Genomic DNA, 18,043 nt, shown 5'->3' with positions numbered 1-18,043 from the left:
CAACATGTGGGCTTCCGAAGCCATGACACTGCTTTGATTCTCAGTGCAGAGCACTGCGCTGGCTCGGAAGGATGCCCTGTGTCCGCCTGCCGCGGCGATGGTGCCTTTGTCTGGGCATGGGGAGCTGTGATTTATGTCATAAGCTCGCTGTGAAACCTTTTGCCTCAGTAATTCTGTGCTCCATGGGTGTCTCTTTACATCTATTCACAGTACGGCTGCTGCCCACGGACGGCGTGCCCTGTGACAGTGCTGGTGGCTCTGCGCTCGCCTCGCCATGGCGCCCGTGTGGTGCCTGCCCAGCATCTTTGTGGCCGGCTGCCGCGTCTGTTGGGTCTGTTGCTTTGATGTCGCACATGATTAGATGCTGTCCCTGGAGGAGCGATTGCAGGGAGACTGGGTGGAGGAAGAGGCTGCCTCTAGCTTTCCAGAGTGTTTTGCTTCGGTTGTGGGGACAAGGCTAGAACATTACAGGCACTGCTGCCTTTGCTTAGGGGATTCTGAGCATGGTGAATGCGTCCCCATCTGCCACCCTCTCCTGGCCAGGTGTAGGGGTACCCGCTGGAGGTTTGGGGGAATCCCCTTGCAAAGAGGTGGAATCCTTATTTACAAAGATTTAGTGCAGGCCATAAGCCTGGAGTGGCTGGAATCCCTTCATTCATTCAGCAAACACTGATGGAAGGTCTGCACTTGCAGGTGCTATGTTCAGGGAGGCAGTGGTGGGCAATGCTTTTTGGTGAAAGCCTCAAGGTATTAAGATTTCTCCAGAACAAACTGTCCCCTCAATCTAAACCTACCCCCAACCTGAATGGAGGATGACTTGTATCACTGACTACCCCATTCCTGTGTGGCTGACATAGTATTGGGGATCCCACCCCAGAACAGGGCCCCTGAACACCCGAGGGGAGGCACTGCGCTTTCTTCTATATCTCTAGTCAAGGCAGGGTAATTCCTACAGCCTTGGGAACAGAGTCCAGGGGTCAGAGGTCCTGTTCCAAGAAATGTGCCTGTGGGGCTGCCCCTAGGACTTGAAAGCCTGGTCAGAGATCACTCACATTGAAATAACTTCAAGGCTAACAAAGGATGACTTGTAGTCACTACTGAAATATACTGACTCCTTTCTTTTTCTTTCAAATAAATTGCCCCATTCTGTCCTGGAGAAATAAGTCAGAAAAAAAAACTGCCCCAGATATTTTACCCTTGTGGCCCATCCTGTAAAGTTTGTTTTCTCTTTTCATTCCTTTTTTTTGGAGACAGGTCTTGCTCTATCACCCAGGCTGGAGTGCAGTGTTGCTATCACAGCTCACTGCAGCCTCCACATCCTGGATTTAGGTAATACTCCTGCCTCAGCCTCTTGAGTAGCTGGGACTACAGGTGCATGCCAACAGGCCCAGCTAATTTTTGAAAAAATTTTTTTGTAGAGATAGGGTCTTGCTATGTTGCCCAGGCTGGTCTTGAACTCCTGGACTCAAGTGGTCCTCTTGCCTCAGCCTCCCAAAGTGCTGGGATTACAGGTGTGAGTCGCCATGCCTGGCCTCTTTTCATTCTTTATGCAGTTTCATATGACAAGGGTTGAAGTGTGTGTTGGTTTAATGCAGACATAACGTGCATGGGAAGGGCGGTGGGTGAGTCTTGTTTCCATGTTATAGGTTGATGAACTAAGCCTGCTAATGATGGGAAACATTAAAATTTAAATAATAAAAATAAAAGGCAGCTGTCACAGAACATAAAAATGCTAGCATTTCTTCCCTTTCAGGAGTCCACCATATTGAAATCACTGCATTAGTGGACCACCACAAGACAATCACCCATAGAGGGGGTGAGATAGCATCCGGAAAGTGCCATCCTGTTTCTCAAGTAAGGAAACACTAGGGGAGTTGTCTTGGGGGATTTTCTAACTTTTCCTAGATAGAGTCTTTACTCTGAACGCACCTATAATGGAAAGTTAGCATTTGAGAGAAATGTGTGAATCTTTACTTCTTTATGGTTCAAGACCACTGAGAACACTGTCCTTTTGCATATTAGCTTTTCAGCTATTTGTTCAAAACTAATCAAGCCAAAATATTTTTTTTTTTTTTTTTTTCGAGGCGGAGTCTCGCTCTGTCGCCCGGACTGGAGTGCAGTGGCCGGATCTCAGCTCACTGCAAGCTCCGCCTCCCGGTTTACGCCATTCTCCTGCCTCAGCCTCCCGAGTAGCTGGGACTACAGGCGCCCGCCGCCTCGCCCGGCTAGTTTTTGTATTTTTAGTAGAGACGGGGTTTCACCGTGTTCGCCAGGATGGTCTCGATCTCCTGACCTCGTGATCCGCCCGTCTCAGCCTCCCAAAGTGCTGGGATTACAGGCTTGAGCCACCGCGCCCGGCGCCAAAATATGTCTTATGCCTATGAATGATGAGTCTTGGTTGATGGAGATAATTTTTTTTTTTTTTTTTTTTTGAGATGGAGTCTCACTCTGTCGCCCGGGCTGGAGTGCAGTGGCCGGATCTCAGCTCACTGCAAGCTCCGCCTCCCGGGTTTACGCCATTCTCCTGCCTCAGCCTCCTGAGTAGCTGGGACTACAGGCGCCCGCCACCTTGCCCGGCTAGCTTTTTGTATTTTTTTAGTAGAGACGGGGTTTCACTGTGTTAGCCAGGCCCGGAGAGAATTTTTAAATTAAAAATACCCAGGTTTTACATCTAACGGAATGACCCCTTCAATGAAGTCGTTTGGGGAGGACAACCTCTTACTCCAACCAATATTTTGGAAACATTTTCAGTCTTTTGGGTATTGTCTGAGGTGAGAAATCTTTATTCTTTATCATTATTATTTCTTTTTTCTTTCTTTCTTTTTTTTTTTTGAGACGTAGTCTTGCTCTGTCGCCCAGGCTGGAGTGCAGTGGCGCAATCTCGGCTCACTGCAAGCTCCGCCTCCCGGGTTCACGCCATTCTCCTGCCTCAACCTCCTGAGTAGCTGGGACTATAGGCGCCCGCCACCTCGCCCGGCTAATTTTTTGTATTCTTTATTAGAGACGGGGTTTCACTGTGTTAGCCAGGATGGTCTTGATCTCCTGACCTCGTAATCCGCCTGCCTCGGCCTCCCAAAGTGCTGGGATTACAGGTGTGAGCCAAGGCGCCCGGCCTATCATTATTATTTCAGGGTAGATCTGACGAGTGGAACAAGGATGAGTTGTTCAGAGTCAAGTCTGCAGCAAGGGTGAGCCATCAGAATGGGGGTGAGGTCCCAACTCTGCAACGACCTGGGCAGGGCACTTTACCTGGCCGAACCCCAGGTAGAGGGAGAATATCACCCGCCTCTCGTGTTTCACTGCAATGTGGTGAGGACCGAATGAGATAAGTCTGCAAATATACGAAGCGCTCTCATTAACAAGGTGGATGATCAGATTGGGTAATTTCGTTTCAGATCAAATGCCAGATGCGGCAAGAGACTGATTTTCATTGTTTTGAAAATTATACCTAAAGACGAGCTGCCAAAATATTTTGAGCTCTGACTGCATCATCGAAATAAGTGCCTGGCGTCCGTCCCCGGTGACTACTTTGAAAGGATGCATTCTTGACATGCAACCCCTTAATTCTCCAGTGGCTCCAATCAGAAGGGTTCTAGGTTCCCGCTCCTCAAAATGGGGTCCCAGGACCAGCAGTCTCGGCCACACCCGGGAGCTTGTTAGCAATGCAGGCTCTCCCACCCCAGACCCACTGAGCAGATTCTGCATTTTCACAAGTCCCCAGGGGTGCCTGGGCCATTACAGTTTGAGAGCACCGCATGCAACCCAGCTCCCAGGCCGGTCACTAAGTGGCAAAACTCCAGGGCACGTGCCAGCCCGGCCGGATCTTGCCTTACCTTGGGGAAGGCGTCGGGCCACACAGTGGGCGAGCCGTGGTTGAGCAGCGCCTGCACCGTGCGCTGCGGTGCAGACTGGAGCGCGCAGGCTGCGGTCTGCAGCACGCGGGCCAGCGGCGAGGCCCCGCCATAGTCGAGCGCGCCCGCGTCGGCGCCGTGCCGCAGCAGGAGGCGCGCCAGGCTGTGGCTCGCGTGGCCGCAGGCCTTGTGCAGTGGGCTGCGCTCGTCCTCGTCGCGCGCGTCCGCCTCCGCCCCGTGCCGCAGCAGCAGCGCGCACAGGCGCAGGCAGCGCCCGTGCTCGTCGGGTCTCCGCGCCGCCCCGCAGGCCGCGCTTAGGGCCGTCTCCCCGCAGCCGTTCCTCGCGTCCACGTACGCCCCGCGGTCCAGGTAGAGGCGCGCGTGCTCGTCCAGGCCGCGCTGCGCCGCCACGTGCAGCGGCGTGTCCCGGCCCTTGCCGCCCACGCGCTGCACCGAGGCCCCGTGCTCCAGCAGCGCCTGTGCGCACCTGTAGGAGGCCAGGGCCCATCACTTGGGCGCCCCGCAGGACGCCCGCACCCTTCCACCCCCGGCCTGCTGCTCCAAAATATCAAGTGATCCCTGAATGAAAAGACATGCTCCGTTCTCCCATACAAGGCGTCGGAAATTCAAACTAAGCTGGAAAAAACAAACAAACAAAAAAAAAAAAAAAAAAGAGAGAGCGAGATTATGGCAACACCAGTTCCCGAGTGGTGGAAATAGCCAAGGACATGTCATAAGAATCCACGTGCAGAGTTACAATTTATAAGGACATTTTAACTTCTTGGAGCTTCCTGGGAGGGTGATGTGGTTCAAATGACAGTGCTCCATGCACTGGTTACCTGGGCTGTTTGTCACACCCGGAGGTTACGCGTTTGGCAGTCACAGTTCTAGGGAGAGGCCCTTGGGGGTCAGATTCTTTCTCGGCCCCCATCTAGCCCTTCTGGAAACCGCTCAGCTTTGTGAGGGTGTGAGGCAAGCCTTGCCTTGCACCAGGAAGGGACTTTCCCCATCCCTCAGGACACTGACTCAGCCTGGCACCGCTCTGTCCTCTGACAGTCCGGGGAGCATTAGGTGGGAAGTACAACCGTGCCCTGTTGTGAGCCTACCTGTGCTCCTTGAACAGACTGGATATTGGCTGCACCCGAATTCCCCAGTGGTCTCTAGGAGCTTCTAGACCCCTATGGGAGCCTGTGGTCTCCCCCAGAGATGAGTCTCTTTCTTCTGCTGCCTCCAGGAGCATGACTGTCCTCTACCCTGGGCACCAACGCTTCCTCAGAGCCTCTCCCATCCCCTGGGGCACGCGAAACAGCTCAGCCTGGGCCCAGATGCCTAGTGAGAAGTGTGCTCCAGCCTGGAAGCGGGAAGACACTCATACAGACCCTCCTCCCTCCGCTGGTCCTTGTCCTTCACGGACACTGAAAAACACAAGTCCGCCCCCAACTTCAGCCACCTGCTCCCACAGTCACCTGCCATCGATAAGGCCGCTCCAGCCTTGGAAGTCTGCAAACATGCCAACTTCAGACTACAGCCCGGTCCTCTAGCTCCCCAACGCCTGTTGGTCCTACTCGCCATCTTTGCTCTATAGAGACCGAAGCCCTGGACTTCTTCTTCTTTTTTTTTTTTTTTTTGAGGTGGAGTCTCGCTCTGTCGCCTGGACTGGAGTGCAGTGGCCGGATCTCAGCTCACTGCAAGCTCCGCCTCCCGGGTTTATGCCATTCTCCTGCCTCAGCCTCCCGAGTAGCTGGGACTACAGGCGTCCGCCACCTCACCCGGCTAGTTTTTGTATTTTTAGTAGAGACGGGGTTTCACCGTGTTAGCCAGGATGGTCTCGATCTCCTGACCTCATGATCCGCCCGTCTTGGCCTCCCAAAGTGCTGGGATTACAGGCTTGAACCACCGTGCCCGCCCGGCCCTGGACTTCTTGTTTCTCGCTACCCTTCCTGGCTTCATTTCCTTTCCTGGGCAGTACTGTGGTCACCTCTTCATCTACAACCTCAGTTCCCTTGAATGGAGGGGACCATGGCCATCCCCTACTCAAATGGCCGAATCTTCAAGCCAGCATCCATTCTTCACCCCCTTCCTTTTCTCTGCCGGTCTGCCGAGCCCTGTTGGAGGACGTAGCATTCATGGAGCTGGACTTAGTCTCAGCTGGGCCTCAGTTAACTGATACCTTTCAGTGTTAAGGCCACCTCCTCATGCCTTGCTCTTCACTAGCCACTCCTAGTGTTGACCTTGGTCCTGGAGCTTCCGCCCTCTTTCCGCCTTCCTCCCTCTTAGCTGTCTGCACTGGCTTCATTCAAGGTGCAGCTCCCGGGAACTCCCTCACCTGCCTGCCTTCTGCAAACACATCTGTTTCAACACTGATTAGAATCTGTTTTGACAACTGCTGTTGCCTCCCTCTTCCTCATGCCTAAAGAAGGCACTCCCTCTCGATCATCTTGACCCAGAGTTAGTCCTCTTTGGCCTCTTTGGGGTCTTGCTCTAGATGACTTGCTCCTTGCCATTTTCATGCCCTTCTATTTCCCTGCCCCATTTCAACTGGTCACTGAGCCGTGCTGGGTCCATCTCATCACCTGAACTGCTTCCCCCCTCCACTCCCACTGTCACTGTCCTTTGTTGAGGCCACATGGTTTCTCTGAATGCTTATGAGTCTCTTTATTTGCCCCTTGCTGCCATCTAGCAAGCTGCATACTATCTGGAAGGAACCTTTCCAGTGCGAAGCAAATATGTGCCTGCCGACAACCCCACCACTCCCTCTGCCTGCGGGGCGAAGCCCACACTGCTCTCCTCAAGACCCAGGACACATCATGATCCAGCTCCTGGGGGCCTCACCGGGTTCACCTCCTGAGGCGCCGCCTCTCCATGCTTCAATTCTACCTGACCAGGCATGGTGCTGAGTGCATACGCTGCCATGCCATGCCCCCATGCCCTCCGCTAGCTTCTTCCAGATTGCCCCGCTGCACGCGATGGCCCACACAGTCCCATCTTTCCTTCCTTTTAGAAGCCTTCCTGTGCCACCAGGCAGAGGAAGAGGGGTCACACCTCTGTGTTGTCACATGCCTTGCACTATGTGCCCAGGCACCACATTGGTCACCCCATATTTCAAATATTTGTTGGGCCAGGCACGGTGGCTCATGCCTGTAATCCCAGCACTTTGGGAGGCTGAGGTGAGTGGATCACCTGAGGTCAGGAGTTTGAGACCAGCCTGGCCAACATGGTGAAAACCCATCTCTACTAAAAACACAAAATTAGCCGGGCGTAGTGGTGGATGCATGTAATCCCAGTTACTCGGGAGGCTGAGGCAGGAGAATCACTTAAACCCGGGAGGTGGAGGTTGGAGTGAGCCAAGATTATGCCCCTAAACTCCAACCTGGGGACAACAGAGCGAGACTCTGTCAAAAAAAAAAAAAAAAAAAAAAAAAGGCACCTTGAACTCCTTGGGTGTAGAAATGGAGGCTTTGTTTATCTCTGATTCCCAGTGCCTACCACACTATTGGTATTCCCTAAAAGCATGTTGAACAAACACATCCCATTAATTAACACCTTTCAGCTTTTCTTTGCCGCTGCTTTTCCTACTATATTTACCTAACTGGAGCTCTGAACAAGATCATCCACTGAGGGTTTCCCGGCTGCCCTTAAATCCATTTATATTTTTACCTAGAGGCTCTCAATATTTTAAATTCTCCCTTTGGATTGTCTCATTTCTACATCAGCAGTGTCTTGAGAAGTGGTGTGTCTTGAGTGAAAGATCTTTACAAACAAGTACAGTTTGATGTGGAGTCCTTTGGGACCAGGTTGGCTAAGGGAGGATGCAAATTTTACAGTAGAGTGCTTTACTTTGCTTCCTACTTGCTTCTCTGGGAGGAGTTTTGAACAGTGCAGCAGGAGGTTAGAAATCAAGGGTTCCATCTCGTTTTGCCACTGAGCCTGTGAGCACTTGCAAACAATTACAAAACATTTTCTTCTTTTTAAAGAAAAAAATTTTTTAAGCAGCTCAACCTCTCTAAAGAAGTCCACAGGGAAATGCGACCAGTCCCCTTTTCCACGTGCACAGCCTGTAGCTGGCTAATGGCCAGGCTTTTCCACATGCACAGCCTAGCTGGCTAATGGCCAGGCTGCTATTTGCAACACAGATACCTTTCAGAGGAATGAGGACGCTGGCCCACCCTCTGGAGGGCTGCAGATGCCCTTTTCGTTTTTAATGAAGAGCTTCTAATTGGCTAAACCTTGGCACTTTTTTAGAGTGGGCAATGGTTTAAGTTGCAGAACCACAAGCATGGGGAAGAAACAACACAACAAATTGACTGGGGCATGTCTCTGCTTGCACACAGTGGCAGTCATTAAAAATGAAGGTGTGAGAGCCTATTTAATGGCATGAAAATATATTTGCAGTGGATATGTGAACAGATCAGGTTACAAAATAGCACCACTGTACAGTCCCATTTTGACAAAGCATAAATATATCTATGAGTATATGAAGAATACCAGAAATTGGACGGGCGCCGTGGCTCACGCCTGTAATCCCAGCACTTTGGTAGGCCGAGGCAGGCGGATCACGAGGTCGGGAGATCAAGACCATCCTCGCTAACACAGTGAAACCCCAGCTTTACTAAAAATACAAAAACTTAGCTGGGAGTTGTGGCAGGCGCCTGTAGTCCCAGCTGCTTGGGAGGCTGAGGCAGGAGAATAGTGTGAACCTGGGAGGCGGAGCTTGCAGTGAGCTGAGATTGCGCCACTGCACTCCAGCCTGGGTGAGAGTGAGACTCCATCTCAAAAGAAAAAAAAAAAAGAATACCAGAAATTTTTCATTTCAGTTTTTAATTGATTTTAATTTTAATTTTTTTAGAGACAGGATCTTGCTCTATCATCTCGCCTGGAGTGCAGTGGCACGATCACGGCTCACTGCAGCCTTGAACTTCTGGGCTCCAGCAGTCCTCCTGCCTCAGTCTCCCAAGTAGCTGAGACTATAGCCAAGTGCTCCCATGCTCAGCTGAATTTTTTTTTGTTTTATTTTTATATTGACGGGGTCTTGCTATGTTTCCCAGGCTGCTCCGAAGCTCCTGAGCTTAAGTGATCTTCCTGCCTTGGCCTCTCAAAGTGTTGAGATTATAGGCTCATGTGCCCTGCCAAAAAACCTAGAAATGTAGAGGGCAATGTGTGTTTATCGCTGGATGATGGGCATAGTGGGAGCTTCTGTTTCCTTTTTGCCTGCATGTATTTTTCAAGTTTTCCAAAATAAGTCAAGGTGCAGTTTGATACAAGAACCATAACAGGGGTTATTAATAACAGAACCCTCCCTACCTGCTCCAGCAACAGCTCATGGATTCTAAGAATATCCCTTTGGCTTTCCAGGTTCCCAGAATACGCTTGAAATTTCCATTGATCTGTTTAGGTATAGGCAACATTTTGGAACGTATGTATGGCAATGCCCATGAGAAGGTGAGGAGAGGAGAGAGCTGGGCTGGCTGGGAGCTACTCAGTGATAACAGACCTGACCCCAGGACCCAGGCCCATCCTTGAAACACTATCATTTCAATCCCTCCTATCAGTGTCACCAGTGGAAGAAATGGCCCAGTGGGAAAAGCATAGTTTGTCATTTCATTGCCTTCTCTGTGTCAATGTCACCAGTGGAAGAAGAAATAGCTCAGTAGGGAAAGCATCCCTGAAGCTTTGCAGGCCTATGTGTGGGACCCAGCCTTGGCTGAGCCTTTTACTCCAAGGCAAGATTTTGTGAGTGGGTTTCCTGCTATCCTGATAGGCAAAAGTCAGAAAGGCCTGGGGTCAGGGTAGAACAGTCGCTGTTGGGATCTAAGGGTAGAATTCCCATCTGAGGATGTCAGAACAACTTTGTCTTTATCTTGCAAAGATTAAGGAGACATCATGTTGTCTCAGCAGCTTCTGATATGAAGCACTTTGGACAAACACATTCATCTCTGGGTCCCTCATCTTTGTCTTCGATAATGACTACAATGACAGGCTGTTACAGGGGCTTAGGATTGACAGCAGAAAGAAAAAGTAACTTAAGCCCAAAGGCAGGAGTTAATAGAGATGAACCCATCAGGGACTGCTGGATCAATGTCATTCCAATTCATGTCTACAGGATGGGGGGATGTGGGACTTTGGCCACTCCCTGCACACCCTCCTGTCCACCCTCTAGCACCTTCCCAAAGCACTGGCTTTTTCTAGTCCCCTCCCAGGGCACAAGGCCTGAAGGCCTCAGCCTGGGCTCTCCCACTGTTTGCTCCTTCCTTTACCCACCTGTCTCACCCACCTGCTCCCACCTGTTTCATGTGCATGCCAAACCTCCATGCTCCCTGCACGTCTGCCCAGATGCCTCTTCTCAGCCAGAGCCTGTCCAGGCTTCCATTCTCTCGTCTCACCTGCCTCCTGATCACCCTCTTTATTTAAAGCCCTGGAAATGCTGCTTCTCTGCCTCCTGGTTCTGAACTGAAAGGTCTTTTGGATTCCCCAGTACTTGGTCTTTTTTTTTTTTTTTTTTAACAACTATTTATCTTTAGTCCCTGCAACAACTTTGCATTGTAGGTAGAATTTACAGTTGGGGAAACTGAGGCTTAAAATGCCAGTGACATGCATAAGGCCATGTGGCCAGGAAGTGGCAAAGCAGAGGTCTCATTGCTTTATGTGGCTTCCCAACTGTCAGTCACACACCCCTCCACTGCCCCTTCCAACTGGTTTTATTTGTTAAGCACCTTCTCTGAGGCAGGTTCTGTTCTAGGCATTTTCCACAAGTTATCACTGACCTTTTCATTCGTTCAGTAAGCAGAGAACATGTGCCATGCTCCTTTCGAGGCAAGGAGAAGTGTTTCTTCTTTTATCACTCCACAAGAATTCCTGGACAGACTCACCAACAGGACACTGAAGGTAGGGCAAGGCGACCCAGGGACCGCATTCTATGGGATGGCACAGTAACTAGTTCTCACCCAGTCCTCCCAGCTACTGGCATGGTAGATGACGTCCTCCCTCATTTTTGGTGAGGAGTTTGTCTTTGAGGTTTAAGCAGTGGTCTCAAGGGCAGGGCCTGGCAGAGGATGGTGGCCTTGCAGTCAGTGTGTTCTGTTTGGGATATGAACTCCAGCCCCCAGCTATCCAGTGGTGAATATAAGGACTCCACAACCACCAAAAGATGATGCTGACTGAGCAATGCAACAACAACAACAACAACAACAACAAACAACTGATAAAAATAAGGCTGCATTCAAGACTCAAACGTCACCTCTTTTGTGTGTGTGTGGGGAAAAGGACATTGCTTCTGAACATTTTGTTGGAAATGTTAAATATCGGATTTGGTTTGGTTGTGTCCCCACCCAAATCTCATCTTGAATTATGCTCCCATAATTCCCACGTGTTGTGGGAAGGACCCGGTGGGAGCTAATTGAATCATGGGGGCGGTTTCCTTCATACTGTTCTCTGGGTAGTGAGTAAGTCTCACAAGATCTGGTGGTTTGATAAGGGGAAACCCCTTTCGCTTGGCTCTCATTCTGTCTCTTGCTGCTGCCATGTGAGATGTGCCTTTCACCTTCCACCTCCCCAGCCACATGGAACAGTAAGTCCAATAAACCTCTTTCTTTTGTAAATTGCCCAGTCTCAGGTATGTCTTTATCAGCAGCGTGAAGACGGACTAATACAGCATCTGTCTCTGGAAGTCGCCAGAGTCTTTGGGCAAATCCTGAGCTCCCTTCTCCTGTTCTCCTTACGTGACTGCTGCTGGAATCTCTTCTGACAGACAGAAGGGGGTTGACCACTACACAGTGTATTCAGTGGGGGTAATGGGTGTTATGAGCTCATCTTGTTGAATTAGTTACTGCTGCTTTTCCTCCTCAGAGATGACACGGAAGCAGATGGGCTGGAGACACATCCCAGGGGAAGTGTGGCTGCAGTTGAAGGCTGGGTCCCAGGGTGGGTGCTGGGCATGTGCCAGCCTATGAGGGCAAGGTAGGGGGAGAGCCTTGGGAGGAAAACAGAGCCGTGTTTTCTAATGAAGCTGCTGCAGGAAGGTTCCCTCCTGTGGGTCTATGCCCCAGCTGACTCCGATGAAGGACGGGGAAGCCACAGCTCCATGACTTTGATGGAGGAGCAGTTCTACTTTATTTCCCTGGACCTTCTGCTGAAGCTTTCCTTTGGGGATCTTCCATCTACCCACTTTCTGTTCTGCATTTTCTTCTCTCTCCCTCTCTCCTGGGATGCTAAGTTATGAGACTATCAGGCATAAATGTTTGCAATTGAAATGGCTGATATGAATAGACAAGTCCATCAAGGTAGGAGGGCGACTGAGAAAGAAACTGGTTGGCCATTTCTGTCATCATGGTTTCCCTTGGAGCAATGGCTGCCAACCATCATATGTTTTTCTGAAGTGTGGGATGATTGCAGTGGATGATGTTATTTTGGGCAAATTCTCTCCCCATTGTAAATGGAACCTTGGCAAACTGAAAAATGATTTCGTGAACAAGATTTGTAAAGTCAGCTCCACTGTTTGCCCCATGATATAGTTTGGATATTTATCAGTGCCGAAATCTCATGTTGAAATGTAATCCCCAATGTTGGGGGTGAGGTGGGGCCTGGTGGGAGGTGGTTGGATCATGGGGGTAGATCTCTCACGAATGGTTTAGCACCATCCCCCTGGTGCTTTCCTCACGATAACAAGTTCATGGGTGATCTGGATGTTCAAAAGTGTGTGGCAGCCAGGTGTGGTGGCTCATGCCTGTAATCCCAACACTTTGGGAGGCCAAGATGGGTGGATCACCTGAGGGGAGTTCGAGACCGGCCTGGCCAACATGGTGAAACCCTATATCTACTAAAAATACAAAAATTAGATTGGCGTGGTGGCACATGCTTGTAGTCCCAGCTACTTGGGAAGCTGAGTCAGGAGAATCACTTAAGCCCTGGAGGCGGAGGTTGCAGTCAGCTGAGATGGTGCCACGGCACTCCAGCCTGGGTGACAGAGTGAGACTCCGTCTCCAAAAAATGGTGTGTGGCACCTCCCATCCCTGCTCCTGCTTTCACTGTGTGGTGTGCCTGCTTGCCGTTTACCTTCTGCCATGAGTAAAAAGCTTCCTGAGGCCTCCCTAGAAGTAGATCCCAGCATTATGCTTCCTGTACAGCCTGCAGAACAGTAAGCCAACTAAGCTTTTCTTTTTATAATTTCCCAGGCTCAAGTATTTCTTTATAGCAGTGCAAGAATGGCCTAATACACCTCACATGCCCACTAAGCAGCACCTGACTTTCTGAAAGCTTCTTTGGTGTCCCTTCCTCAGTAAGGCATGTGTAACTTTTCTTCGTCTTTCCCTCATCCCCTGGTCCCAATATACTAGATGAAGAGGAAGACGCAGTAGCATCGGAGAGGAAAGAAAAGGAGGAAATGGAGGTCAGAGTGGAAGCAGGTGTGAGAGGGTCCAGCAGAAGAAAACATGGCTGCCAAAGTGTTTGTGTCCATTGGCAAGTTTGGCCTGGCCTTAGCTGTTGCAGGAGGCGTGGTGAACTCTGCCTTATATAATGTGGATGCTGGGCACAGAGCTGTCATCGTTGACTAGTTCCGTGGAGTACAGGACATTGTGGTAGGGGAAGGGACTCAATTTCTCATCCCATGGGTACAGAAACCAATTATCTTTGACTGCCGTTCTCGAACACGTAATGTGCCAGTCATCACTGGTAGCAAAGATTTACAGAATGTCAACATCACACTGCACATCCTCTTCCGACCCGTCGCTAGCCAGCTTCCTCGCATCTTCACCAGGATCAGAGAGGCCTATGATGAGCATGTGCTGCCATCTATCACGACCGAGATCCTCAAGTCAGTGGTGGCTCGCTTTGATGCTGGAGAACTAATCACCTAGAGAGAACTGGTCTTCAGGCAGGTGAGCGACGATCTTACAGAGCGAGCAGCCACCTTTGGGCTCATCCTGGATGGCGTGTCCTCGACACATCTGACCTTCGGGAAGGAGTTCACAGAAGCGGTGGAAGCCAAACAGGTGGCTCAGCAGGGAGCAGAGAGGGCCAGATTTGTGGTGGAAAAGGCTGAGCAGCAGAAAAAGTCAGCCATCATCTCTGCTGAGGGTGACTCCAAGGCGGCTGAGCTGATTGCCAACTCACTGGCCACTGCAGGGGACGGCCTGATCGAGCTGCGCAAGCTGGAAGCCGCGGAGGACATCGCATACCAGTTCTCACGTTCTGGGAACATCACCTACCTGCCGGCAGGGCAGTCCGTGCTCCTCCAGCTGCCCCAGTAAGGGCCCACCCTGCCTGCACCTCTGAGGGCTGACTGTGCCACAGCCCCGATGATTCTTAACACCACCTTCCTTCTGTCCCCACCCCAGAAATCACTGTGAAATTTCATGATTGGCTTAAAGTGAAGGAAATAAAGGTAAAATCACTTCAAATCTCTAAAAAAAAAAAAAAAAAAAAAGAAACGGAGGAAATGGAAAAGGAAAGACTCTACTAGCTTCTTAGACAGGGATGGGGTGAGGTGGGGGGAGCTTTTATTTTTATTATTATTATTTTTTTTGAGACATAGTCTCGCTCTGTCGCCCAGGTTGGAGTGCAATGGCCGTGTCTCGGCTCACTGCAAGCTCCGCCTCCCGGGTTCACACCATTCTCCTGCCTCAGCCTCCCGAGTAGCTGGGACTACAGGCGCCCGCCACCTCGCCCAGCTAGATTTTTGTATTTTTTAGTAGAGACGGGGTTTCACTGTGTTAGCCAGGATGGTCTGGATCTCGTGACCTCGTGATCCGCCCGCCTCGGCCTCCCAAAGTGCTGGGATTACAGGCTTGAGCCACCGCGCCCGGCCGGGGGGAGCTTTAAACTGGATGAGAGAAACGTTGTATGCAGGTAGGTACATATATATATTTTAATACAATATCTTTTGTGAGGTACACACACAGAAATGCACAAGTCTGAAGAGCACAATTGAAGGAATTTCAACAAAGGACTATACCTGTGTAACCAATACCGCCATGAAGATGTAGAATATTTCCATTTTGCCAGGAATTTCTCTTGTATTTACCACCAGTCAGTCATAACCCCCATAGGCAACCACTGTGCTGATTTTTCTCACAGTGGGTTAGTTTTGCATTTTCTAAAATTTTCTACTGTTTTGTATCTGGCTTCTTTTTTTTTTTTTTTTTTTTTTTTGAGGCGGAGTCTCACTCTATCGCCCGGGCTGGAGTGCAGTGGCCGGATCTCGGCTCACTGCAAGCTCTGCCTCCCAGGTTCACGCCATTCTCCTGCCTCAGCCTCCCGAGTAGCTGGGACTACAGGCGCCGCCACCTCGCCTGGCTAGTTTTTTGTATTTTTAGTAGAGACGGGGTTTCACCGTGTTAGCCAGGATGCTCTCGATCTCCTGACCTCGTGATCCGCCCGTCTTGGCCTCCCAAAGTGCTGGGATTACAGGCTTGAGCCACCGCGCCCGGCAGTATCTGGCTTCTTTTGCTCAGCATCATGCTGTTCACATTCATCCATACTGTTGCAAGCATGGAGTAATTCATCCTTTTTTTAATTGCTGAGTCGTATTCGATTGTATGTATATACCATAATTTTAAGCCATTTTCTCATTGATATTGATGGACAGTTGCATGTTTCTATTTTTTGCCTATTATGAATAAAGCTTTTATGAATGTTTTTGTATAAGTCTTCCTGGGGACATATGTTCTCATTTTTCTTAGGTAAACACCTAAAAATGGAATTGCTGGTAGGTATGTATTTAGCTTTATAAGAAACTGCCAAACAGTTTTCCAAAGAGATATCATTTTACCCACCCAAAACTGTGTATGAAAGTTCTAGTTGCTCTCTGATCTTGTCAACATTTGGTGTTGTCAGGGTTTTTTTGTTTTTGTTTTTGTTTTTAGCCATTCTAATGCATGTGAAATGGTGAATATTTCTTTGTGGTTTCATTTGCATTTCCTTGATGATTAATGATGTTGAGCACCTCTTCATTTGCTTATTGGCCATTTGTATGTTGTTCAGAAAGTGTCTGATCAAGGCTTTTGCCCAGAGTGTAAAGTTTTGATTTGGTCTGGACTGGCTTTTGGGTATTAAAATGGGACTTGCCAAGTGACTAGAAAGCCGAAGAATGTGCCTGGGATGCCACTGAGGGGCAGGGAAGGGGAGACACTTGTAACAGAGGATGTTTGAAGGGAGGTGGCCAGAGATAAGTGGAACTACTTCCTGATTATAGACAGTTTTTGGGAAAAAAAACTTCAGTTAACAAAGGAGAGGCAATCTTTTAGCATTGTTCTCACAACCTTTGGCTTTGGGTCCTGGCTCTGCTGGTTTCTGTTCCTTGCCACCTCACTGGCATAACACGGACTCTCTCTGAGCCTCGGTTTTCTAATCTGTACCATGCCTTGCAGGCCTGAGAGGTTCAGAGGAAATAAGACATTTGCAAATGCTCAGGAATGTGTGACATTCTGCAAATATTAAATCATCTACTGGGGGCCGCCTTTCTCTGCAAAGATGCCTTAAAGTTCTATTGAACAAGACCATGTTCTCCTCTTTACTTGAATAACCAATAGTCACTCCCCTGGGATGTGGAGAGAGTGTATTGTTTTCTGGATTATGTATCAACGCCTGTGAACCTGGGATCTCAGGCAGGTGAACTTCCTGTTCTTAGGTGGAGATTACTGAGTTCCCCAACCCATAAGATAATTAGCTGCTTTTATAGATCCAACTCCGGCTGATGAATAATTTTTTTTTTTGTTTTTGTTTTTGTTTTTAGCCATTCTAATGCATGTGAAATGGTGAATATTTCTTTGTGGTTTCATTTGCATTTCCTTGATGATTAATGATGTTGAGCACCTCTTCATTTGCTTATTGGCCATTTGTATGTTGTTCAGAAAGTGTCTGATCAAGGCTTTTGCCCAGAGTGTAAAGTTTTGATTTGGTCTGGACTGGCTTTTGGGTATTAAAATGGGACTTGCCAAGTGACTAGAAAGCCGAAGAATGTGCCTGGGATGCCACTGAGGGGCAGGGAAGGGGAGACACTTGTAACAGAGGATGTTTGAAGGGAGGTGGCCAGAGATAAGTGGAACTACTTCCTGATTATAGACAGTTTTTGGGAAAAAAAACTTCAGTTAACAAAGGAGAGGCAATCTTTTAGCATTGTTCTCACAACCTTTGGCTTTGGGTCCTGGCTCTGCTGGTTTCTGTTCCTTGCCACCTCACTGGCATAACACGGACTCTCTCTGAGCCTCGGTTTTCTAATCTGTACCATGCCTTGCAGGCCTGAGAGGTTCAGAGGAAATAAGACATTTGCAAATGCTCAGGAATGTGTGACATTCTGCAAATATTAAATCATCTACTGGGGGCCGCCTTTCTCTGCAAAGATGCCTTAAAGTTCTATTGAACAAGACCATGTTCTCCTCTTTACTTGAATAACCAATAGTCACTCCCCTGGGATGTGGAGAGTGTATTGTTTTCTGGATTATGTATCAACGCCTGTGAACCTGGGATCTCAGGCAGGTGAACTTCCTGTTCTTAGGTGGAGATTACTGAGTTCCCCAACCCATAAGATAATTAGCTGCTTTTATAGATCCAACTCCGGCTGATGAATAATTTTTTTTTTTGTTCGTTTTTATTAAGACAGAGTCTCACTCTGTCACTCAGGTTGGAGTGCAGTGACATGATCATGACTCACTGTAGCCTCGACCTCCTGGGCTCAAGTGATCCTCCAGACTCAGCCTCCCAAGTAGCTGAGGCTACAGTTGTGTGCCACCACACCTTGCTAATTTTTCTCACTATGTTGCCCAGGCTGGTTTCAAACTCCTGGGCTCAAGTGATCCTCTAGTCTTGGCCTCCTAAAATGATGGGATTACAGGCATGAGCCACTGTGCCCACATGAATTATTTTTTGTTTAGTTGAATTAACACACCTGAGACAAAAAAGTAAACTTGCATGCTTTTCATTAATAAGTTCCATGAGGAAAGCAAGTCATCCTCACTTTTGTTTAAATCAAGACAGCTACAGACAAGAAAAAGAATAGAGCATCAACACATTATTTTCTTATTTTAATTATCTCGAATAAAAAAGGATCAAGGAGAGGAATCTGATAATAAATAGGGCGAGGCTAGCATGCAGGCTACTGATGTGAACACAGGAACTTTACTGGAACTTTTCTTTTTGGGAAAATCTCTTCAAAAGGCTCCTAGATTAAAGCTCTGATATCCCTTTCAGTGTGTTGAATT

General features: G+C 49.0%; 1 protein-coding gene and 1 pseudogene across 2 annotated transcripts in view; one reads left to right on the top strand and one right to left on the bottom strand.

The window, feature by feature from the left end:
- Positions 1-18,043, bottom strand: part of ASB18 (ankyrin repeat and SOCS box containing 18) — a 75,945-nt gene that overhangs the window by 18,887 nt on the left and 39,015 nt on the right. The window contains 1 exon segment of the mRNA XM_033229791.1: positions 3,834-4,338. Within this exon segment, the coding sequence (XP_033085682.1) occupies positions 3,834-4,338 (505 nt within the window).
- Positions 13,210-14,275, top strand: LOC117094343 (annotated as a pseudogene). The gene has a single exon (XR_004441512.1). The product of XR_004441512.1 is annotated as a prohibitin-like (transcript).

The sequence above is a fragment of the Trachypithecus francoisi genome, unplaced genomic scaffold (genome assembly GCF_009764315.1).
Source record: "Trachypithecus francoisi isolate TF-2019V2 unplaced genomic scaffold, Tfra_2.0 Lachesis_group13, whole genome shotgun sequence".
Lineage (NCBI taxonomy): Eukaryota > Metazoa > Chordata > Mammalia > Primates > Cercopithecidae > Trachypithecus > Trachypithecus francoisi.
The sequence above is the reverse complement of the archived record's forward strand: the minus strand, read 5'-3'. Positions and strand labels throughout refer to the sequence as shown.